This window comes from Chiroxiphia lanceolata, chromosome 2 (genome assembly GCF_009829145.1).
Source record: "Chiroxiphia lanceolata isolate bChiLan1 chromosome 2, bChiLan1.pri, whole genome shotgun sequence".
NCBI classification, from domain to species: Eukaryota; Metazoa; Chordata; class Aves; order Passeriformes; family Pipridae; genus Chiroxiphia; species Chiroxiphia lanceolata.
The window spans coordinates 79,306,098-79,331,725 of record NC_045638.1 but is presented as its reverse complement, the minus strand read 5'-3'; the positions used below and the strand labels follow the sequence as shown (position 1 = coordinate 79,331,725).

The following is a 25,628-nucleotide window of genomic DNA, read 5'->3' as shown; positions in this document are numbered from 1 at the left end:
TGTGTGTGCTCTTACTGCCACTAAATTAATTTGCAGTCTTAAAATGAGTGCTTCATCTCTAACTAGTTTCTTGTGTGCAGTAGTATTCACTTCTGCATTTTATATATGAGCAAATTACAAATAAAAATGCATTTCTTCTTTTATCTTTAAAGTTTTATTTGTTGATTTATATTTGGCATGTTTCAGAAGTTCTCCGAAGCTTAGTTCCATAATACATCATGACTTAGCTTAATAGACAGTTTTTCCAGTCTTTCACTTTTCTTGCTAATTTGGCACTCTAAGGCAAACACATTAGTAATTCTCTGTGCACTTGGGCTTGCCTTTCATTTTGACACAGTGCATAAAGCTAATACTTGCAGTTACTAAATATGACTGCTAAATTTATTTTTATTAATACTTTGCCGGAGATTAAAAGATTCAAACTGATCAGATTGGTAGTTAGTCTGGCTAATAAGTAATTGCTAGAGCTAAATGGCTAATTTAGTAGCTTCTGTTTTGCTGGTTTTCTAGTTATTGTGTTAGTCAAACTATAACACAATCATAATTCAAATTTCTGCCAGCCCCTAAATCTCCTCCTGATATGGATATTGATATGGAACTTTGGGACAATAAAACAATAACAAGCGGACTAAAAAACTACCTCAGGTAAGTATGATCCTACACAGTCTCAGTATTCCTTTTCTGGCCCATTAGTCTTTTGCTTATTATTATCATATTACATTTCTTGTACCCATTAGCATGGTGATAATTGAGTATATTATTATCCTGCCTAATATCCCTGTGATTATGTGTAATAATACACACTTTCTACCTTATTAAGATAGTTCTGGTTTATATAGCCCTAAATTTGGCAGAATTTAATTCATTGCATGTTTTTATTTAAATTTTTTTTTGTTAACCACAAAGCATGTTGTGCTCAGTCTTTTGTTTCTGAATCCCTTAAGCTGTGTACCACAACATTTCATGACATCATTGTTGGAGCAGAATAAAAATCTCAGCAAAACACAGCTTTTTATCTTATGCTGTTGTTCATAAACAAAATAAAGCCCTCCAACACTTTCATTTTTGCTGATAAGAAACAGAATATTCAGAAATTATGGTACTTCTAAGATAACTCTTTCAGTTCTCAATATATAATGTTCAAAAAAACCATAATGAAAAGTATCCAGTCTAAATGGTGGGTGTTCTATGCCTTCAAAAAATCTAGACTTCCTAAACCAATCACCTAACAAAAGTCAGCATCAGAAATCTCTATTAACTGTGGAAAATATGCCTAGGCTTTATAGTGGAATGCTCATATACATTTCATTGAGAAGAGTGCTTTTGGTTGAAGAAACTTATTATACATCTTCAGACACACAAATCATCATAGATACTGTGTTTGTGAAATTAGAACCTGAGGCAGGAAGCAGTAGCTGTGTGCTTGTCTCTATAAGGCAACTCACAGTCTGCCTTTCAGAGGCTGACTCTTTTAGGATCTCTCAGATCAGAATTTCAGTCTCAAATTTCATCATGTTTTTGCCTTTCTTGGACAAAATATTGATTCTGCAGCCCGCTATACCATGTCTGCACCTATATTTAAGACAGGAAACAGTGAACCTCTGTGCTGAAGTCAGTGCCAGTAACATTTCAGTAACTTACGTGGTGACGTAAGATTCAACTCATTGATTTTCAGACTATGTCCATGACCAAGTTGTATGCTACTTGTAATCAGTCATCACTGAATTGGGTTTCCTAGGACCAATAGGACATTGTGCAGATGTTGAGGGCTATCGTAATCACAATCATAAAACTTAAAAAGACTTTGAGTCTGTTTTGAATAACCTTCTAACGTGTTTTTTTACAACCAGGTGTCTTTCAGAACCACTGATGACTTTCAAGCTGCACAAAGATTTCATTGTTGCTGTTAGTAAGTAAAGTGATAAATACACTTTTGTGAAAGTAATATTGTTTCTAAACTTCGATCTCCCCAGTCACTATCTTTACTTTTCTCCTTGCTCTGTTATTCAGTGATCCAGCCCTCAAAGCAGAGAAGTCACACTAGATGAAGCTGTTCAGTGGTTTGTTCTGATCTTTTTAGTGGTTCTGTGTGACTGCCTTCTGCATGAAATTTTGAACCTTGATTTAGATGTTTGTTTGTTTCATATAGGCTGATAATTCTTTTATAACATTGATCCCTCTCATCCAGGGACCTTTTTTTTCCCAGCTTGCCTTGAAAAATTAGAAGGGGCGATAATGATCTCCTTTCAGCAAATGGAGTAATTAGATCAAGTGATAGGAGATACTGTTTTTCTAATGACTTCAGTTTAGAATTTGAAGTTATTTCCCCATTTTCTCTTGTCTTGATAAGAATAAAAGACACTGAAGAACTTCAGATATTTTAAAAATCAAGGAGCAAAAGCTTAGATTTCACTGAAGTGTCACATCGGGTCTATATTGCCATTAATTTTGTTGATTCCAGTATTCATGGTAATTGCTTTAGATGAATTAGTTTAAATACAGATTTCAGAATGTAATAAATATAATCAAATTGTCCTCATCATTTTGAAGGCTAATTGTGTTTGGCTCCTCTTAATGCATGTATATGTTAGCATACAGGCATTGATGCCATTTGTAGTCACTTCTTAGCACATGTTCTGAGTTATTAACAATTTGTTTTCTTTAATAGAGTCAGATGATCAGAACTACAGAGTTGAGGCAGTGCATGCACTTGTGCATAAGTTACCAGAGAAGAACAGAGAGATGCTGGACATCCTTATTAAGCACTTGGTCAAGTAATTATTTTTTATTTTTTTCTTTGATATTATTGTAAAATGCTATTATTTCTGCTTAAATTTGTCAGTGTTGCTTAATCCATTCTCTGTGTTGAAACAATGCCACTTGAAATTACATTTAATTTCTAAAATGTTGTTCTCATCTTAACTTGAATAATACTCTGTAGAAACAGAATAAAAAATAGAGAGTCATAAATCATAGAGTCACCAAGATGGCTAACTATGTTTTGAAAATAAACCCACTCAATGTTTTCATTCATGTTCCTACTTACTACAGGACTCATAACTAATTAAATTCAAGAAACATCTAAAACTATGCCAAGGTTGATGGAAAATGCTGGTTTGAATCTGTCTCAAAGTCCCACACTGTTTCATGACAGAGGTGGGCCAATGTGATAGTACTCGTCCTTCACATTTGATCTTATTTTTCTCTCTAACAACTCTGAAGTGCAGTAACATTTGAAAGCACTAATTTAAAGTATTATTATTTATATTTTTGATATTTATATAAATGCCCCACTTTTGAATCTCCCGTAACACTACCTGAAGTTTTAATTGTCAGATAAAAAAGATTTTTCATTTCTTTAAACCGATGACCTTTTGTCTTCATTGAATTACGCTTGGCATGTGCTGTGAAACAAAAAAAGACAGGTTTTTATTCTCTTATGTCTCTCTGTATCACTAGCTGTCATTACCTACCATTATTGCATTTTACTTTATCCTATTTCTGCATTAAATGTTATTTGTATATTTTCTAAACATATAGTTAGTTTTCAGTGGTATTTGCTGAACACTTTTTAATATGCATTATTCTTTCTGATTTAGGATGCTCTATACTTTTTAGTACATTTGTCAGTGATCTGGGAATGTGAATAGTGAAGCAGGAGTTGTTCAGTTAAAGTACACATGACTGAGATACGTAGAAGACATAAGAGAGGAGTCCATATCGGTTTCATTCCATTCACTACATCCCAACTGTTTTGCTTTTTTTATCACAGCTTGAGCCACAGCTTACAGTAAGCTATTTACAGCAGAGACTAATGCAGTTTTGCTTCCTGTTATAAAAATGAGAACTTCGAAAATTTATTTGACAGGAAATTATTTAGCCCTAAAAAATTATTTTTAGCCCTTTATGTCATTAGCCCCTGTAGAACTAACATGATAGCAAGCTACTGTGAATGCTTCCATTGCAAAAAGGCAGACCTTGCATCTTGTTGGGGTGATGCAGAGAACAAGATGGAAAAAAGTTTCCTAAGTTTCCTTACTCAGAGAATTGTTTGATTAGCTAAACACTATAATACCTATTCCTTTATAACACCCTAAAAAGTGAAAGCATTTAATGAGGGCTTAACAATTTTGTAAAAGCTGCTGGTTTGGAAGCCTCAAACTTAGAGAGATATATGCATAGGAACTGACTTATTTGTAGCCAAAGTTAGTGTTAGGCAAGCATTGACCTCTTTTCATGGTCTCTTTATTCTCAGTGTAATCTCAGATGCAATTCCAAAGAAAAGCACACCTGAAGTATTCCTCTCTTTAATTATTCTCTTTAACTCTTGCCTATGTCATCTTGTGATTCTCATTTCCTGTAAATGTAATCTTGGTTTGACACTGAATGCTTTTAGTAGTTTCTTTCCAACATTCAATTCACCCCTTCTAATTTCTCATATAATTTGCCAGTTGTTGTTTATGCTAGCAATTCTAATGAGGCGGAATTCAAAATAAGTCTCTTGAGTGTATTAGTCACCTTCCTTACTCATCTTTTTCCTACCACTGTGTGGGGATTTTTCAAGGAACAAATGGCAGGTGAAGTGCCTAGTTTTATGAAAATGAGAAAATTTGAAAAAAAAAAATCCAACCTCCTGTTTCCTCATTCTTTTGTTAAAAATCCAGTTTCAAAGTGTACATTGTTTCTTTATATTTCTTTTAGCTGTTCAGTTCCTTTATGTATGCTTTTGCATCTTGGTGAAAATACTATGCCTTTAACTATGAGTTATAAAATAAGGATATTATTTTATTTTGGTTTAATTCATAAGGTCTTTATGTCTCTGCCTACCTTGAATTTTATGTCACTGTGGAAAATTAAATATGATCTAGATGATGTGAGATGTAGATCATGCTGAAAACAAATAAACAAACAAAAACTAGCAAATCCTGAAAAGCACCCTGGGAAGAGGTGATAGATACTGCATGCATACATACTTAGTGAGTAGCTAGGCAAACACGGGAAGTTTGGTGTCATTTTCACATAGATAGCTCATTTTTTGTTTTTAAACTTCCCTAGTAGTCAAATCACCTACCTACTCTAAAGAGTAAATCGTTCTTTGGTATGATTTAATAATACAATACTTTTCTATGGTAGATAGTTGGGAGTCTGCAATCCAGCAGTATCAAAAAATTGCTGGTGATACATCAAAAAAGGAGATTTTGAGGAGAAAGCAATGACACCTCAATGATTACCCTCCCTGAAATGCATGATTGCCTCAGCCTGTGTCTGTGCAGTAGCGCAGCAACAGTAGGACTAGGTCAGGGGAAAGTGGCAATCAAAATGATCCATTTACAGCCCTGGGTTCTTTCTCTTTTGCAAGAAACTGAGCCTTTAAAATGCTTTGTAGAAAGGCCTTTCTGGTTACAGTGTTATTAAATTTACCATTTCTTTTATTAACCAAGCTACCGAATTTGTTACCAAGGAAACATGAACAGACAAATATTACTTCTCTCTTATGGTGTAAGACTATAATGTTTGTGTAACAGATCTCTACAGTTACTGTACAGCACAAAGAAGAGTAACATTGCAGAGTAGTTTTTTAAGGTTTTTTTTAGCAAATCTAGAGCTGAGTTATTCAACATTCCATTTTCATTAAAATACTGGTGGACTTCCCAAACACCCCTTAGTCATCTAAGACAAAAACATAAGATCTGTTTCAGAGAAAGTTAGATTAGGATAATTGGTTAAAAATGTGCTTTAACAAGGGAGTCATTTTCATGACATGGCTTCCAAATAATGATCTCTGCTAGTGCTAGTCTGAGGTAACATTTGGGAAAGTTTTGACATAATTTAATGAAGCAACATAAGAAACATGTAAGAAGATAGGCATTTTTTTACTTGCCTCCAGTACAAACCCCCTTCCCATATTTCTCCTTCTTCTTGATGTAAATGGGGTGCTAAAATGTTCCTATCCCAAATATGAGGGGAATGTTTTATAGATTTTACTGGTTCTACATTTTAAAAGGTACAAGAGTTTATTTAATTGTGTAGGAAATTGCTGAAGATGCTCAGCTTGACAATGGTAGGAGATAGCAGTGAGAAGGAAAAGGAAAGTGTGAACAAGTGCCTCGATAACTAATTCCATTTGGTAGCAGATGCAGTAAAATTAAGCATTAAGGAAATTATAAAATCTTGACTTGGCGTAATATTCCTCAGACGTGAGGCAATAGGACAGCTGTGACTGGGGAATCACTGGCAGTTATTTCAAAGGGTTTATGATGATAGGGCTTTTATTTGGCAAATCTTATTTGTAAGGAGAGAGAAGAGGCATTGAGGACTACTGATTGATGGTTTTCATTTTTCTATCTGATAAACTAAGTTTCTGAATTCTACATTAAGAAGAAAAAAAGAAGAGGTAAAATAAGTTACAACAGAATATACAGAAGCAAAAGGTTATTATATTTCAAAGCCAGATGTCATTATGATCATCTAAAGTTATCTATTCATAGAAGCAATGATTTCACTGAATCCATTGATTCTGTGCTTTCATCATATCAATAAAGAGATCCCATTGCGAAATAAGTATTTTCAGAAACTAAGTTTCTTTCCTTTACATGAAAACTAAGGTATATGGTTGACCTCTGTTATCACATACTAGTTTCAATCAATCCAACATAAAGTATTTTAAATTCCTGTAGAACTATTGGAGAGATAGGTGCCTGCTCTAAGACTCCTAAAGTTTAGGTGGTCTGGATCTCTCTGTGGAGACCTCCAAATATAGTTGCCTTTTCCTATCAGTTTTGTCAGGAACTGAAATACTCTAGGAAGACGTACTCATTACTATTAAGCTATTGCAGGATAGGAGCCTTAATGGAAGTATAGTAGTTGCACTACACTGTATTTTGACTCTAGTAAAAGTGGAAGTTTTAAAAATGTATTTAAAAGGGAGGCATGAACTTGTAATTTTGTTAAAAAATAGTCTTAGGTTTTTGCCTGTTTAAATTGTAGTTTAGCAAATCAATTTAATTGCATATTTTTTGTGTTTATTTAAAGGGTATCATTGCACAGTCAGCAAAATCTAATGACTGTATCCAACCTCGGTGTTATCTTTGGACCTACTCTGATGAGAGCCCAAGAAGAAACCGTGGCTGCTATGATGAACATTAAGTTTCAGAATATCGTCGTTGAAATTCTGATAGAGCATTATGAAAAGGTAGAAAGAAATTATCTGACTATTTGGTTATGAAATGGAACTAAGATCTCATTTTCATTACCATCATTAAGTTCTTAAGAATAAAGAGTCCAACATTTGTAGAAGGTCATTGATAGAAATAATACCTGCTTCCCACCCATGCTATGGATCTGTATTCCTAGCAAGTCTTTTGTGGATGTGCAAGGTACACATCCAAGGCGTAATCTCCCATGATTTGGAAGAGTTGCTCTAACTCTTCAGTTGCTTTCTGAAGACTGTTGTGACCTCCCGAATCTAGAAACAGAACGAGAAAGTCATAACTTTGCTCCCAGCTCCATCTCTCTTATGCTACTAGTGTATGGAGGTTCACTCTGGATGAATGCATAGATTCTTCTCTAAATGCATCAGAACAGAGTCTTTCTGACCATTGCTATCCTTAGGGATGTCAGTTGCACAGTAGAGATCTAGTCCCTGGAAATACTGAGAAGGAAAACACGTGAAATCTTAAACACTTACTTTCAATCACTACAAAAAGAGCCAGAAGGAGGACCCAGGAAACTACAGGCCCATCAGCCTGACCTCAGTGGCCGGCAAGGTTATGGAGCAGATCATTCTAAGTACAATCACACAGCACCTACAGGATGGACAAGGGATCAGACCCAGTCAGCACAGGTTTAGGAAGGGCAGGTCCTGTCTGACCAACCTGATCTCCTTTTATGATCAGGTGACCTGCCTGGTGGATGAGGGGAAGGCTGTGGATGTGTCTACCTGGACTCCAGCAAAGCCTTTGACACTGTCTCACACAGCATACTCCTGGAAAACCTGGCAGCCCATGGCTTGGACAGGGGCACTCTGTGCTGGGTCAGGAACTGGCTGGAGGGCCAAGCCCAGAGTGTGATGGTGAACGGTGCTGCATCCAGTTGGCGGCCGGTCACTGGTGGTGTCCCCAGGGGTCAGTGTTGGGACCAGTTCTGTTTAATATCTTTACTGATGATTTAGATGAGGAGATTTACCATCAGCAGATTTGCAGATGACACCAAGTTGGGGGGGAGTGTCAATTAGCTGGAAGGCAGGAGGGCTCTGCAGAGGGACCTGGACAGGCTGGAGAGTTGAGCTGATTCCAACGGGATGAGGTTCAACAAGGTCAAGTGCCGGATCCTGCACTTTGGCTACAACAACCCCCTGCAGTGCTACAGGCTGGGGACAGAGTGGCTGGAGAGCAGCCAGGCAGAGGGACCTGGGAGTTTGGATTGACAGGAAACTGAACAGGAGCCAGCAGTGTGCCCAGGTGGCCAAGAAGGCCAATAGCATCCTGGCCTGGATCAGGAACAGTGTGGCCAGCAGGACTAGGGAAGTGATTCTTCCCCTGTACTCAGCACTGGTGAGGCCACACCTGGAGTACTGTGTCCAGTTCTGGGCCCCTCAGTTCAGGAAGGATATTGAGGTGCTGGAGCAGGTCCAGAGAAGAGCAAGAAGTCTGGTGAAGGGACTCGAGCACAAGTCCTATGAGGAGAGGCTGAGGGAGCTGGGGTTGTTCAGCCTGGAGAAGAGGAGGCTCAGGGGAGACCTCCTCACTCTCTACAACTCCCTGAAAGGAGGTTGTAGCCAGGTGTGGATTGGTCTCTTCTCCCAGGCAGCTATCAGTAAGACAAGAGGGCATGGTCTTAAGCTGTGCCAGGGGAGGTTTAGGTTAGGTATTAGGAAGAAATTCTTCACAGAGAGGGTAATCAGGCATTGGAATGGGCTGCCCGGGGAAGTGGTGGATTCTCCATCCCTGGAGATTTTTAAGATGAGACTGGATGTGACACTTAGTGCCATAGTCTAGTAACCACGGCGGTGTTGGATCAAAGGTTGGACTTGATGATCACAGAGGTCCCTTCCAACCTGACTGATGATATGATTCTATGATTTTATGAACTGCAGGTATCAGCTTCACTGAAAAGCCTCCTCAGATTTTTTGTTTTAATTTTAAACTGTTTAATTTCAAAATTCAGCAGAACAGTCAAGATCTCTTTTACTTGATAAAAGAAATTTTATCTTGGTGGTCTCTGTTGATCTATGTCATCTTCTCTGATGACTGACAAAGTGAAAAAACTTCGAGTTTCTTTAGTTACTCATTACTCAGCCAAGGGGCAGTTCCCAGTCAATACCAGGATCCCCTGCACTGGTTGGTCAGTAAGTACTGACAGTATGGCTTGATAATCATCAGTTGTATTTCATAGGGACTCCTCGAAATAGATACGATACTGATAGCCTTCTTGGTTTTGACTCCCAAAATATATATTGCATTTTCCAAACATTGAGTTTTCCCTCCAGGAAATAATAGCTCATTTAATACAAAGACTACTGCTACACAACCAGTCTCCCTTGCTCTATATCTGTGTCTACAGACACGTTTTTATGTTGATGTTTTACTCGCTAGTGCTTAATACAGCTTTAATGTACTTCAAGAGCATCTCAAGATTTTCATTAAAGTATTTCCTACTGTGCAAGTATATTTGCTTTCTTCCACTTCTGTGAATGGCATGGAGGTGTCTTTTTGTGGTTCACCTCATTCTCTTTAGGGAATGCCCTATTGCTAGAGGGTCCAGAAATCCTTGCAGAGATGTCTTCTGGTATAGCATGGTAAAAAATTTTTTTCTGCAGCAATGAAGTGCAACATTGACCGGTAGTAGCAGTGGTATGTAAAAGATAAGAACCAGGAGATACCTTAAACATAAAGTTGTTCCTCATCAAACTTGACTTGTTTGGCCAAATAAAGTGGTTTTCTGAAATGCAAACTGGATTGTGGTAAGTTACAACTATGACATTTTTCTGTGACATATGAAAACTTTCACTGGAACACAGAGAAAAAAATCAACCTTGTCATAATATTTCAAAAAATATATTACTTCTTAGGCAATAATCAGTAGTAAACACTTATTTTGTTTTACAATTTCAACTGTAAAGCCCTTCTGACAAGGGCTAGAAATTAAATCTATTTCAACAAATATATAATTAGTACAGCTACTAAGTACAGCTCAGTATTGTGGTTCTTGAGTTGTAAAATGACATCAGAGCAAAGCTTCTATTCTGCGAATTTACTCTTTCGTAATGTATGAGATTGTTACAGTGTTAATTTCAGGCACAGCAGTGAGGAAAACCAATTGATTAATAATGGAAGTGTAAGAGTACCTCTGTTTAATGTCATTTTTTCCCTTTTTTTTAATCATGCAGATATTTCACACTGCACCAGACCCCAACATTCCTCTTCCCCAACCTCAGTCCCGATCAAGTTCAAGAAGGACAAGAGCCATTTGTCTCTCCACAGGTTCACGTAAACCCAAAGGAAGATATACACCATGTCTAGCAGATCCTGACAGTAAGTTTGTCCTTGCAGACTGGTTGTCTTCCTTTTTATGTCTTATCTTTTAACTTTGCCTGAATAATATCCAATAGATGCTGTATTCCAATAATCATAAGCATAACAGATGGAGTTTTGTCAGCTTTTTAACCCCTGTGAGTCACAGCCACACTGTTGACTGACTGCATTCCTCGCTTCTCTCAGATGAGGAAGAATGTTTGGTTTTAGGCAAGTCTTGCATTGTGTACATTGCTCAACATCATTTAAAGTAGACTTTGTATTCTAATCTAAATTTAGTCCACTTTGAAACTCAAAAGTTCATTATATGAAGTTCATCTCGTTTCCTTGCAAGATGATGGGTAAGGCTGGGAAACTGTAAACAGAATCTTTCCTCTCCTCCTGTAACAAATGTAATTCAGTCAATGTTAGGAGACCAAACCCATCACTTGGCTATTTTCACATGTATGAAACTGTGGCCCTTGGTTCAAAGTCAACCACTGCCTAGGTTGCCAAAACCAGTGAAACTTTGTTAGGTTTTCTGGAATAGAAACAAACTCTAATATTCCTGTAAGAAGCAGTGTACATATTATATGGCTTACTATTTAACAACAGGGAGTTATGTCTATAATCAATTGATGCTTAGAATGCTTATTCACTTTTGTGTAGATGTGACTATTAAAAAGTTTCACTTCATTCATTTTCATCTAATGGACCACTACTTTTTTACTTACTGGTTGTGCCAGTAAGGAGTATTGAAACTTTATAAAAGTTTAAGTTGCTAACAGTTCCACTACTGCAACAGACTTCCTAAAGAACTTAGGTGTCCGTTGACTCCTCAAGAAGATTTACATGAAACTGGTTCAGTAAGTTAATCCACAGTTAAGGTGTATCTGTTCTTGAAGATCTGTAGTAATTCTGAAGTCTGCAATTTTAGGAAATGTGTCCTTGATATATTCTTGCACGGGTGCTTCATTTTCCATAGGTCTATGTTACAAGTTTCATGCCAGTGAGAGTTTAAATACTACATGAGATCAATAGCTCCCTACCCATGGATTACCAGTGTGAATGGCATGGGATCCCAAGTAAGAAGTTACAAAGGAACAGTCAGTTATACTCAACAGAGGACCAACTGGTCAAGTTTCAGGCATTTTTTCACTGTGTAACTACAATGAATGAATAATAGCATTAAAAAGGGACATTTCTCTGCAAGTATTTTGCAGACCATATGCAAGCTCATGCTTCTTCAGACTGTGCATGGGAACATTCAGGTTGGAGATCTGGAAGAATTTTCTCACTGAAAGGACTGCCCAGGGAAGTGGTGGAGTTGCCATTCGTGGAAGTGTTCAAGAAACAACTTGATGTGGCATTTAGCGCTGTGGTTGACTTGATATGGTGGTGTTCTGTCAAAGGTTGGATTCAATGATCTTGGAGGTCTTTTCCAACCTAAGTGATTCTATGATTTCTATGATTCTTCATTGAGACACATCTCGTGCTGGCGATTTGATTGCCACTAGGTCTGATCCAAGAACTCTCCACTTGCGCTTCACTTATTAGCTCAAACTCAACACTTACATAAACAAGTTCCAGTTACGATCTTACTTGTGTCTGGAAGGCTGAAGCAGAAGCAGAGGTACTCTTCTTGCCAAATATCACAATATCAGACAAGAGACAGCCTTGGTTCTGGCAATTGCAATTTCTGAAATACTAGGTGGTTTTAAGTAATCATTTAAATGAAACATGGACACAACTGTATTGCAGGAAATAAAGGAAATCTGTATGGCATGAGAAAAGAGATACAGATTTCAAATGGTAGGGAATTATAGAAAATTATAGAAAATGCATCTGGCAAAAAAATGCATTAGCCGATCATGCAATTTTCAAGGTACTAATGGTCTCTAAAGGAACAAGATGAGTCTTCAAGTTGTAAATAAATAAATGAGTTGTTTTCCTTCTGCAGGAAACCACAGATTAATGAATTTGATGACAAGTAAGGTACAAAAGAGCTAAAGGTGACATGAGAAAAATGCACATGATTAGAAAATGTAAATTATTTTTTTCTCTCTTTCCCCCCTCCCCTCCATCCTCCCTAGGTGACTCGTACAGCAGTAGCCCAGACAGCACTCCCATGGGCAGCATTGAATCTCTCTCTTCTCACTCCTCTGAGCAGAACAGCACCACCAAATGCACACCCTCCCAGCCAAGGGAGAAATCAGGAGGGATTCCATGGATTGCCTCTCCTGCTTCTTCTAATGGCCAGAAAAGTTCAGGCCTGTGGACTACAAGTCCAGAATCCTCATCAAAGGAGGATGCAGCCAAAACAGATGTGGAGTCAGACTGCCAAAGTGTAGCTTCTGTCACTGGACCAGAGAATGCCTCTCCACCAACAGACCTGACCAAAAAGAGTTCCTACAGTCTATCTGGCCTGAAAAGGTCTTCAGCATCTTCCCTTAGATCAATTCCATCAACTGAAGGTAACTTCCAAGGTCTTTTAGCACTTCAGTGTTAACTGATGCATCAGAAAACAAGAGATACATCTGAAAGCTAATTATACTCATTAATATTTTTATTTTTTTTTTAGTTTTTGTAGTATGTTCTTTCAGTTTTCAAACTGATAGAACATATTTCCATTGCTTGTTACCTGCACAGTTCACACAGCTTAAAAGATACGTTTCTTGCAATTTAGATCACTCTCTACCCTTCTATGGTTCATCTATAAATTATAATTTATGATATAGAATAATACTGTACATTAGCAATATTAATAATATAGATATTGTTCTTATACTTTGGGATCTCTTTATATTATGACAGCTTTTAAAGCATTTTAAGCATCAGTTGTTCTTTGGAATAAAGAAAGAGAGAAGCAGATGCATTTCTTGTCTTGTAGAACATATAAGCAAAAAAAGGCAGCAGTCCACCTTAGAGAATACATGGGACCATGCCTTTTTTTCATTGAAAGGGCTTCTTTTGTGTGCAATACAGTCAGTACACCTATAGATTTGTTTTATCAAGTTACAATAGGAATTGTTTTAAGCAAGTCATGGTCATTTATTCCTAAGTGTGTTTTTTAAACTGCATGAAGCTCCTCTGCATACTGAAGTATTAATTCTACAAATTAATGTGGTCTGATTTCATGGTGGATGCTGCTTTGATCAAATGACTTCCTGAGAACCCTTACTACATGATTTTTTTCTACAATTTTATGCAGTGTACTACTTTATAAATCTGTTTATTGTCACTTTTTAGTGATCGTACTATCTAGCCATTTAATTGCAATGTAATTTTTTAGCCCTCTCCATTTTAATGTCATTTCTTCATTCTTGCTGTTGGTTCTTCTCCCCTGGCTTAGTGCCCGAAAGGCTGTTTCTTCTCTCTCAGTAAGTAGTTTCTATACCTGTTTTGACTCCTAAAAAAAAAAAAAAAGAAAAAAACAACAGCAAAACCTTTGCTTTGCATGTTACATGTGTTGTAAAACAATTTCAAATTAGCTTTAATATTCCCTATAATTTGATTGTTTTCTTTAGGTAACAAAAGTTGCAGTGGATCTATACAGAGTTTATCTTCAACAGATACCAAAGATATGTTAAAGGCTCCTCCAAACCCTGATTTGCCTCCCAAAATGTGCAGAAGATTAAGATTAGATACTGCATCAAGTAATGGCTATCAAAGACCTGGATCTGTGTAAGTCATTATGGCCCTTTGGAGATTTGTGTTGTTACAGTACTGTCTACTATAAAGTGATTCCAGAGAGGTACATAAGTAGTTGAAAAAGCATCCATGAATACTTGATTTTAATATTGCTGTATTTGTGAATTAGTTATCTAGTTTTGTTAAAACTGTAAACAAAGGAGATGGCACAAAATCTGTTGAAGTCAGTTGAAAGATTCCTGTTGACTTAATTAGACTACAGATAAGGTGGAAATTTATCTTTGGAAAGTGATTAATATTATTATCTCTGGCTCTCTTTAATGTTTCAAGGAGCAGAAATGCTACTTACTGTCCATGCTGTTACATCAAGAAGACCATCAGATTTTATTTGTATAAGTCGAAAATTAGAGGAAGGATAATAATAAAAAAAAATCTGCTCTGAAATTTCTTCAGTATCTGCATGTTAAATAGTTGATTTCTAACAGTTGGGGTTTGGTGGGGGGGAGGTTTATGCTGAAAGGAAGATAGTTCTGAGCAATACAGGTTATAATTTAGTTTGTTGAGATTTGGGTTAACAATGTTTCTCAGTGCTTTTAGAAGACTTCAAAGTCTCTGCTGTAATTCTGACTTTGACCTGGATATCTCTGTCCCCATGAACAAGTGATTTCCAGACCTGCAGAGCACCAAGAAATTCTCCAAATACTGCAGGACATCATTCAGTCTCTCCACTTTTTAAACTGAAAGGGATCATAGTAGTCATTTAACAGACTGTTGTGTCTTACTTAAGCAGAGAATCCTGCACAGCTTAGAATTCCAGCATGGTAGTGACAGACTGTCAGTAAAAGCATTTCCAATATAAACATAGGATGTTGAGGTTTCCATTGGTGACTCAGCAAGGCGCTAGAGCATGGGGAAGTCAGCAGCCTCAATTAGGTTATGCCCTTAAGAATTCTGCTGAATAGGGATGTAAATTCAGTTTTTGAATTTCCTCTCTTTCTATAAGTGAATAATTAAAACAATTTTTAAAAATGTGGCCATGTCTTTGGATGGTTAAAAGTGGAAAATGGTTTGTGTATTTAATTAATGGCTGAAGTATAAAGCAAGGTGATGCTTTTATTTTCAGAGTGGCTGCAAGAGCACAGTTGTTTGAAAGTGCTGGTTCACTTAAACAAGTTTCTTCAGGACGGTAAGCGCTTCATGCCATTTAACATTCTGTAAAATCCTTTCTGTGTTGGCTTCAAAGGTTCACATTTATTTGTTGGATTTGATTCATTCTTATATTTAAGGTGAATGTTCTGATAAGTGTTTGTCTAGGAAGCAGTATCTTCTGTACATTACTACCTCACAATTAATAGATTAAAGCAGATAATCTATTAAATGGATATGGGAAAAAGGCCGTCTCTCTTTTTTCACTGTCCCTGCTTTTCAAGTTCTTTGAGACAGATCACAGGTTTTTGTTCACCACTTTGCTCACTGATACATCAAGGAACTTTTTGGAACTGTTGAGGAATGAAAACAAGATGTCAATCCATGAATTCAAAGGTAGTAACCTAAAGCAGCACAGATGAAGGAAGATGCCAACATGCTGAGATGTGTGGCCATGGAATGTGGCTGTCCTCTGACAGAACCAGCAGGGGAGAGAAAGGCCCACTGATTTTGTGAGAAAAGCAGCTTATAGGAATCAAGGCTGTTCTTATTTTGTGTAGTACGTGAACTCCAAGATGGCCAAAAAAGAGAGTGGCAGGGGAGGCAAGGCATATGAGAAGAGCAGAGCAATAATTTAAGGAAGAAAGGTATAAATGAAGGGACTGGAATGCTCTTAAGCCAGTGCCTTAAGCCAAAAGCAATGACTGCTTCACCAGTCCTGCATCATTTCACCTCCAGCACTGTTCCTTCTCTTACTTTATATTACTTCCTTCTTGCAAGCTCTCCCCTGTTGTTCCCTCAGAGCGTGTGCCACCTGTATCTGTATACAAAAAGCATGTAAGAAGCAAAAATCTGGCAAAGGAAAAATGCAGCATTTGATAATGGATATGGAAAGCGGCTAACAAAGCCAAAAATACTGAAAGGCTGAATAGCTCCTCTACTTAAGCCTTCCTAAAAGGATAAAAGAACCACAGTAGCAAGGAGAATGGAAAATGAGAGCAAGATGAGGAAGAAATCAGAAGTAGCTCAGCTGTTCTTACAGTCCTGCATAAGTCTGAGTATGATTTTGCAATTCAGAGCCAGCTTTTATTTACCTGCTTGTTATGAAGGCTGATTTAAAACCTTGGGCTAGTCTTTTCTTAGTTTGTTTTTTTTTTTTCTATGAAGTATGTAGAAATTGTGGTAATTATACCTTGATCCACCCAGTAGAAAGGTCTCCTTTGTTCATAACTACTATCCAATGAGTATATGCAGGGCAGAGTGTAAGACAATGTATTTTTAAGCTACCTGGTTTGATACCAGAAATATTCAAGTCAAGGTAGTGTTGGACTCCATGCAGGGGTAATTTACGCTGCTAAAATAACTAGAAATTTTGAGACAGTGCTTACCTATGCATTATAGAATGTAAGTAGCTTCATCGCTGCTTGAAGCATCTTTTGCCTGTTGTGGTCATTTGTACAGTAGGCAGATCAAAAGTACCTATATGTCTTTGCAGTCTCACATTGTTTTCTGTATTCCAGCAGATAATTTTGCACTTGATGCATTACCACCACAGTGGCCAAGTCCTACTTAATTCCTTCTTCCAAGCAGTTTTTGCAACCCTCTTTTCTGGCTTTGTATAATGCAATTAGCTCTATTATGAGTGTGTGTGTCCTCTTTTTAATGCTGGGACATTACTTGACCTGTTTTCTCTCCTATTACATGAGTATATGCCCTACACTACAGATTTTTTTTTTAGTCAGAAAGACAATGAGAGACCACAGTACAAGTGTTAGGATTGGACAGGGAAACCCAAAATGTTATGCAATGTCCAGCCTATGCTATCTTTTTCCAGTTTTAGAGTTAATTTGACTTCTCAGTCTTCCTATTCCTTCCCTCCTGACTTCAAGTTTATTATACATCAGTCTCACAAACTGTGGTATTAAGATACTCTGTACGCTGGGACCAATCTCCATTACTAATCTACTATGCACTTGAAAGAGGTGAATGAGTTTCCTTACTATTTTCAAAAATATTGCAGTTATATAACAGTCTTAGTCAGGCCTGAGGTCTCTTTATTACAGCTTCTGTACAGAAATGCACCAGGACATAATCCCTGACTCTACATTTTCTTGACTCCGATTTAGAGGTACACAGAAAGATAAGTCTCCTGAAGTAAGAAACTGCATTATAAGAAGAAGAATTTTCATTAGAAAAATGAGAAGGAGGAGTAGGTGACAGTGAATGGCTCTGGTCTTCAGCATGGATCTCTAGGTGCCAGGATGGGACTTCAGTAGGATTAGACTGACATTATGAAGCCCTCTAGACCCATGCTCCCCTCCCAAACATGTGATTAAATATCCTTTTCCAATCATTCTTCTGTTTTTATTTTGATGCTATATTTAAACATCTAGAAGGCCTTGCCCAGGCCAGACCAGTGTTTTCTGCTCAAACTTGGTTGTAAGTGTGCCATCTCCAGGTCTCTATAAGCCTTTCTTCTTCCTGTAGGATATTAACTGATGACTCATCTGAGAGAGATTCATATGTGTTCCCTCATTCATTCCTCTTCTTGCTAGACTAAAAATTCATTAGGACAGGAACATAGTTTTAAAACTTGTTTATATACTTCGAAATAGTTCTTAATACTATTATTATTATTAGGGCCTCAGGTATTGTTGACTGCATGTAATCAAGCAAAAGAATTTATAGTTTAATGAGTACTGATCCTTTGATTGCTAGTATGTTTATCATTATGGGCTCAAAACAAATGTCACAGAAAGTAAGGAATGGAAAATGCATTTTTCTTATGTGGAGTCTATCTGATAAAGTCATGGAAAGAAGGAACTTCTAGGAAATGTGAATAACATTTTCTAAAATTGTTGGGTTTTTTTCTCTGCCCTAAACAACATGAATCACACTCTTCTCAGATTATTAACATCATCTTAAGAGAACTGTAATAGATGATGGTGATGTTATCACATGCTTTTTAACAAACAGCCTTGTTTGTGGGGAGGACAACATTAACACTATAAGTAAGAATGTCTGTTTTCGTGATTACAAACAAAATGCCCAAGAACCTGCAAGCCCTTTTCATGGTCAGTGCTTCTAGCTGCATAGGGTTGAAGTGAGTAATAACTAGTATGAGAACCTAAATAATCTAAAATCAAGTGTGAAGGCAATAACCAGTGGCTTGAAAATTGCTCCAGAATTATGAGTAAATATTCTTAAATCCGTCCCTCATTATACCGTCACAGATGGCTGTAGATAACGTTGGGTTTGCATGACAAGAGGTCATGCCAGGGTCAACCCACCACAAACAGGCAGTAGCTGTTTCAACATACTGTTACAAATTTGAGTCAGGATAATCAGAACATCTGTAATGCTCTTTGTTGACTTTGAGGAAAGAAGAGATTAAATAATTCAGGTCTAGTTTATGTGTCACCTTCAGTAAAAGTCATCTAATTTCCCTCTATATTTTAGTCTTTATTATCTAGATTATTGTGTATAAATATGTATAATTATGGAGACTAATGACTTTTCACACCCATCTTGTTGACTGTAGATGGCAAATTATTCATAACAGGAGACACCGAAGAAGGTGTCTTGAAAAAGTGCTACTTAGAGCAGTCTACACCAGCCAGGGAGCAAGCTAACATTTAAGAAAAGGGACAAACAAGGATCCAGTGTTCATCTTGTTCTAGTTAGCTCTGGGGATGTAATCAGAATGATAGTAATAAAAATTAGAAATGTTTCCAGCATGCTGAAAATAAGCTGCCCTTGGATATCATGAGCCCAACTCAAAATGCTTGATCTCCTCTAAAAATCTCGTCCTGAGAGTATAGTCCTTGAGGAATCATTTGCTTGCTTAAGATGAAGGGAAAATATGCCATTTAGTCCAGTCATAAATCTATTTCAGAGAATCAATATAAAAACTTTTTCTTCAGAGGGAGAAATCACTTCTGGAAAGCTCACACATTCAAACTTTGAATGTTCATCCACTGTTATACCCTTTTAAAGATTCAGATGAATAATGCACATGCTTATGATGTGGCACTGTTAATTAATCTAACTTACAACTCTGTTATCTCACTATTTTGGTAGAAAGACATGATAGATTACATGTCAATTGCATATAAACACTCTTCAAAAGTATGCAGAAAATATTAAACTTCACCACAGGTCACATATTAGGTCAACTTTCCGTCACATCTTAGAAAAGTGAAATAATCAACAAGTTCATCTTCACTTGATATAATGTGTGTTTAAAGAAATTCAGAAAAACTGGTGGCTCATATAAAATTGTTCTGAGTGTATAAGTTAAAGGTACTAGGTAAAATGCAGGAATCTAGAGAGAACTCCTAATTTCCATCTTCATCTTCAAACCCTCACTTTGTACTGTGCAGAATTATAATGCTAGAAGCCAAGAGGTGACTTTTTCTGTCCTTCTTCTTTGGAACAGAACCATCACTCCTTTTTGTCTCACATTTACCTTCCACATAATATTTTGCTCTGTAGACCAATCAGCAATAGTTTCTCACAAGCTATGTTTTTAGACCTTTAATGACTTGATGCTCACTTTTTAATTGTCTCCAGGTAGTGCATGACTTGCTTCAAAGAGTATGCTCAGTTCATTTGAATGACAACTTCATTTTAAAAGTTCCAAATTATATTCCTGTTTAAATCTAAGTAGGATATCAGTCCCTTTTCTGCAATAACATGCTTGTTAACTCCAGTAAGCTTGAAGTTATTGTTTGCTACAATTGTACTCTTCTGAACTGCTGTGTAACTGGTCATTATCATACTGCATTTGTGCAGTTGCTTATTTCTATATTTCCCAGGTTTTAATTTAATTTCTTTGTACATTTTTCCTTGTTATCTGATTTATTGCAAGCCTGTATTTTTTTCCTTTCAGGCAAGCAAAAGCCATGTATTCCTGTAAGGCTGAGCATAGTCATGAGCTGTCTTTCCCACAGGGGGCGATATTTTCCAATGGTAAGATATCTTTTGCATTGACTTACATATTTAAAAAAAAAACCTATAAAAAGCCTGAACTGTATCCACAAAATGAGAGCATAATTCCATTTTCAGGTCTCAGGTTTTGCCCTGATTTTTCAATTGCTCTTGAATAAATACTATATAAATAAATATATAAATACTATATAAATAAATATATGAAGCATGTATATGATTTTTCAACAGTGCTAATTAGTTGTGTGTTTTCTTTTGTAGTGTATCCATCAGTGGAACCAGGATGGTTAAAGGCAACTTATGAGGGCAAAACAGGACTAGTTCCTGAGAATTATGTTGTCTTCCTCTAGTAATCTTTAGTGGACAGCAATATCTTCATGGTATCCATGGTAACAAATAATAAGCACTATGATTTTTATCTGACACAGATATGGGATCAGCCCCTTAGCTGAGCGGTAGATTTCCTTCAGATGCTGCAGCTGCAGGTTACACAGCTCCCTGTCAATGGAACAGAATGTAATGAAACAGTTAACAGTTTCTGTACTGAAGACGGTACTCTGCTTAAATAACTTCCATTGTTTGCAAAAGGTTGTTCTGTTCTTCTTTTATGGGTAAGGAACACTAGAGCAATAAAATAAAAAAAATTTGCTGTTTAGCTGAAGACTTTCAGGTCCAAGGATGTTGCTCACAGAAGTGTGAAATTTAGAGGCAATGCGCTCTATGACATCTCTCACAATCTCTGGCTTTTAATATGGAAAATCATGGATTTTTTCATAATGTAAGTACTGCTTCTATTGTGATCAGAATTCTCCATTAGAAAACTTGATTCTAAAATTAGTCCTAATCATTTCAAATAAGAAATGAGTTTTCTGTAAATTAGAAGTTTGAACTTCTGTTAGTCATTGAGATTACAATATGATAGAGGATTTATGCAGCTGATAATATCAGTTTATACACTGCCTGAGCAGTAAGTGCTCATTCAAAATGTGATGTGTTTAATGAATGTTTCATTCAAATACTTCTTAAATTTCTTTCTTTCTTTCTGTATCAGTATAAATAATATTAACAGCTTTTATTTCAATGATACCCATCATCTGGAAGATATTCTCAGTGTATCTCAAAACAACATCTGTAGAAAACAAGGAGATGCTGAATCTGGACTGACTGGGAGTCTTGGGAAGTGAAAAACAGCAGTATGTTTTGAAACCTGAGATAAATTGTAACTGATTCTTTTTCCAACTTTTTTCATTGCAAATAAGACAAGTGGCCTGTGAACTAGCCAATTTTATAAGCTATGAATGCTGAAAGCTCTATGTAGCAATAAAAGTATTTAGTATTATTTCTCCTGACTTCTACTAAAATATTTGACAAACAATTCTCCTTCCACAGAATAAAAAATCCTTACTTTTTAAAGGTGGTGTAAAGACCAATTGTTTGGTTCTGGTAGAACTGAAGAGAAAAAAATAAAAACTAAAGTCAAAGAAATCTCAGAAACATTAAGCAACTTTCTCAGTCTGAGCATCTTTCTTGTACACCTTGAGGGAAAACATGCATTGCTTGCTTGGCTGCTTACCATGCCTGATTGAAAACGAGGATATTTAACCTTTATATTAGTATTTCTTCAACATTAGTGCTTCCAGGAGAATTTACTGTTTCATAAAACCATCTAGGCTTAGTTTCATAGACCTGTCCAGGCTTAGTTCTTTCTTCAGGAGCAGAAATCATCATACAAATCTTCTGCTGATTTCTGAGTTGTACACTACTCCCAGAAAATTTAAGGAAGAACTTCTGTTAGGACTAAAAACATTCACAATTTTTTAACTGCTTCTTTTTTCCTTCCATAGCCTTTTTCTTGTTTAAATTGGAAAATCAGATTTGTTGCCAACATAAAGAAGCACAGCAGAACATTCTTTACTTATATGTATAAGTATATATATACTTATATATATTGTGGTGCATGATTTCTTCAGAGCAATTGTTAGAATTCAGGCCAGTGGCAGAAGCCTGCAGGATCCTTTTCCTCATTAATTCAGGTATCAAGTGGTGATCAGGGAAGGAGAGAGGCTGAAAGAGCATCCTTCCAAAAATGGTCTAGCTTTTTAGAGCAGGAGTCTGGGCAAGGCTGACTGCAGGCAGTTGAGGACAGACCCCTTGAATTAGTGACTGAGTGACTTGAGTCACCCTAAACAGTTTCATTAGTCCCAAACCATGTTTCACTTCATCTTGAGTCTAGACTGTGCCCAGTGCATTGTGATGAAGGGTTGCTCTAGATGTCACTGACAGTGAAGGTCTTTTCGAACCTGATTGAGTGTTTCTTTGTTTTAAGGCAAGCCAAGTTTTCTTAGTGTAAGCTATGCTTGAAACTGCCATTGCCCTGAGAAGATGAACATGGTTTTGGTTGTGCTTCTGCTGTATTTCACAGTTGAAAAACTGAAGGCTGTCAAAAGGCTTACCTCTGGTGACCTTCTTAGGAGAAGTGCTGCTGCAGGCAAAAAGGAGCAGAAAGGGAAGCAGAGCTTTGAGCAGAGGTTGGAGACCCAGCACATCTCACACGGGCAGAGAAATGCAGTGGTCTGGGGAAAAAATCCCAACTTTTGTCTATTGCAGGGAGTCACTGGCAAACCTCTATTGAACATCCTTTGATAACCCCTCATACCTCTCAGAGGAATTTAATTGTTGTGAAATCTTGTAGAATGGTGAAATAGAAAATGTTTGCTCCTACTTGCTTTGTTCTAGCCTTATTTAAAAGTAAGCAGAAATAAACCCCTAAGCTTAGGTAATTTCACATCTCCTGTATATGTCTCACAACTTTCCAATATTATGTTTTGAAATCAGCTGATCTGGGTGCAAGCTATAGGACTCAAAGATACCAAGTTCGTAAAACATTTTGTAAAAATACAAAGCCGAGTTAGAGATTCAGCAAGAAGAACCTGCAAGTGCTGAGGCAAAAGTTGTCGAAAGACCTGGACGAATCCCTGTGTGGGAGAAGTGTTTCATCTGTTCTGATGCATTCATCTCACATTAGACACAAATTTGGATTGCAGAAGACAACTTCATAAGAAACTGGATTCCATTCATGTGCTGCTCACAAAACAAATCTGTATTTTCCTCCCTGAGACTCTGCAGCTTTTTCAGGCCCTTCTTCTGAACAAATGATAATTTTTAAGTAGTTTATCTTAAAAATAACATTTCCACCTGAAAAAGGTCATGCCCATTCTTACTTACTCACTCTCCAGGAGTAGGGGTTTTCATTTTTTGAAATCTTCTGTGTTTTTCTTTTACTCTGCTTTGCAACATGTAGTAGCACTTGCTGTATAATCTCACTGCTGGTTTCTGGATGCCCTGGCTCTTCCCTGACTTTCAAAAGGGAGTTTATCTCTGCAAGAAGCTGTACAGTGAACCAGAAAGATAAGTAAGTAGGATGCAAAGACTGAAATGGGGGTGAGGGCAGCACCAAAGCTTCTCTAATGATGACACTCTCGGGCCTGACCAAAAATCCTTTCTGATAATAGCAAAGAATCAGAAATCCATATAGCATTTAAATGAAGATATAATATCTTGATAGTGCCTTACCAGAAAATAAGGCAATCTGAACTAAATTAGTTCATAGTATTGATTTAATGTTTTTTATGAAAGTTAGATTTACTATACAAGGAAAGGTTTCAATTTTTTTTTAATAATTATTCTTATATTTCCTAAAAGGATGCAGCAGGTTTTTTTCCAAAATTGACTGTAGAACTCAAGGTAATGACACATTGTGATTGCTGTTTGTCTTGTGAATATAATGTCTGTACCCACAACATATAACAAGAAATAATTAGCCGGTTTTTCTTTGTCAAACCTTTTGATACATGTTGCAGCACAACATGAATCAAATTAATAGTGTGAAGGACTGATATATTGTATGATAAATATGTAAAGTATATTAATATTTTATAGTCACACTTTTTATTAATTATTCTAAAGATTAATTTTTTTGTAATTCCTTGTATTAAATTGTTCAGTATTAAAATGCCCTTGCCATATTTTGGCATTTAGATTTATATGTAACAAAACTCTTAAATTAAACCATAACTATCACTTATTTCCCTAACTAATCTATAATGTTCATTGTACAATTATTTCCAGGAAAAAAGATGCACAGATTTGCTGACCTGTGCTATTCTATGATAGTAATAGTAACTTATTTTCCTTTTATATATTTTCTGGTGCTAACCTCTATTCTTTGGCTGTAATTGGATTGAATTGTAATATGCCTTTAGGAAAGACATGATAGTAGAGGAAAAGTTGCAAAATTCTGCAATTCAGGACAATTATTACAACCAAAAAAAAGTACTGTATGGCAGTAATTGGATTTTTTTTTTGTTAACTTTTCTCCCCTGACCTATTTTCTACTTAATAAGATTGCATCAGAATAAATAATGAAACTAAAAAGCACATTGTTCTTTATACTTTTCTTAAATCAGAAGTTTGTGCAATTTTGGATTGAGCAGCAAGAAGAGAAATCCCAGTAGGGGACCACATCCTCCAGACTGGGGTGGATCTTCTCCACTGATGGAAACTCTCAAAGCTCTAGTGAAGTCAAAGACAGACCTTTGACAATTTATAGTGAGGGTTTGTTGGCAAGAAGCCCCCAGAATGAAGATGGAATATTCTGTTAATGGGATAATCTATGATACGTTGTCCTTTCCTTCAGCAGAATGCCCTGTATGAATCACTTAGTAACCAGAGGTCAAGCTGTAGGCAACATTAGTCTCTCTCTTCCTGGTCACAGAGCCCTGACAGCTGCTGCTGCAGCAGCCCTTCCAGTTCCTACTCGTGCTTAAGTCAGACTGTCAATCAGGCTGTACCTGTATCCATTGGAAGGTCTGGTTTTTTTGGTTAAGATTTTGCATGGGCTTTGGGAGTTTGCTTTATTTTGTTTTAATAAGGTGCCCAGTATCGAAACTAATTTAGTCACTGAGGATCATATTGTTTTTTTAATTGTCCTGTGTGTGGCAGTATTTAATAAGACATTGGATTATCCTTATTTTCTTAAGTATAGAGCATGGTTTTTCAATCCTTGGATGCCTCAGCTGAAAGCTATTTTGCATCTGAGCTTTCTGCAATTTTTATATTGTGAATTGTCATCAAAGTTCTGGCACTAAAGATAGCACCATTATCTCTGCAAGAGTTTCTGTTGGAGCAAAGGGCAAAGCAGCTGAGCAGGGCACATAGATAGTTTAAATTTTCGATCATATTTATGACAACTTTGGAGGTATTAGAATTTATAGGGGTTACTTTAGATGCTATATGGTATTTTAATAGGAAAGTATATACAATCAATAACTATATATTTAATAAAGCCCTACTAAATTATCTTATTGAACTCTC

General features: G+C 36.7%; 1 protein-coding gene across 1 annotated transcript in view; it reads left to right on the top strand.

Annotated features, from left to right (window-relative positions):
- Window positions 1-24,661, top strand: part of ARHGAP42 (Rho GTPase activating protein 42) — a 143,620-nt gene extending 118,959 nt beyond the window's left edge. The window contains exons 15-24 of the mRNA XM_032679367.1: window positions 561-645; window positions 1,851-1,909; window positions 2,669-2,774; window positions 7,033-7,192; window positions 10,388-10,532; window positions 12,605-12,985; window positions 14,039-14,195; window positions 15,286-15,348; window positions 20,200-20,279; window positions 20,517-24,661. Of these exons, the coding sequence (XP_032535258.1) occupies window positions 561-645; window positions 1,851-1,909; window positions 2,669-2,774; window positions 7,033-7,192; window positions 10,388-10,532; window positions 12,605-12,985; window positions 14,039-14,195; window positions 15,286-15,348; window positions 20,200-20,279; window positions 20,517-20,605 (1,325 nt within the window). The 3' untranslated portion in view covers window positions 20,606-24,661. The remainder of the gene's footprint in view (window positions 1-560; window positions 646-1,850; window positions 1,910-2,668; window positions 2,775-7,032; window positions 7,193-10,387; window positions 10,533-12,604; window positions 12,986-14,038; window positions 14,196-15,285; window positions 15,349-20,199; window positions 20,280-20,516) is intronic.
- The last annotated feature ends 967 nt before the right edge of the window (window positions 24,662-25,628 follow it).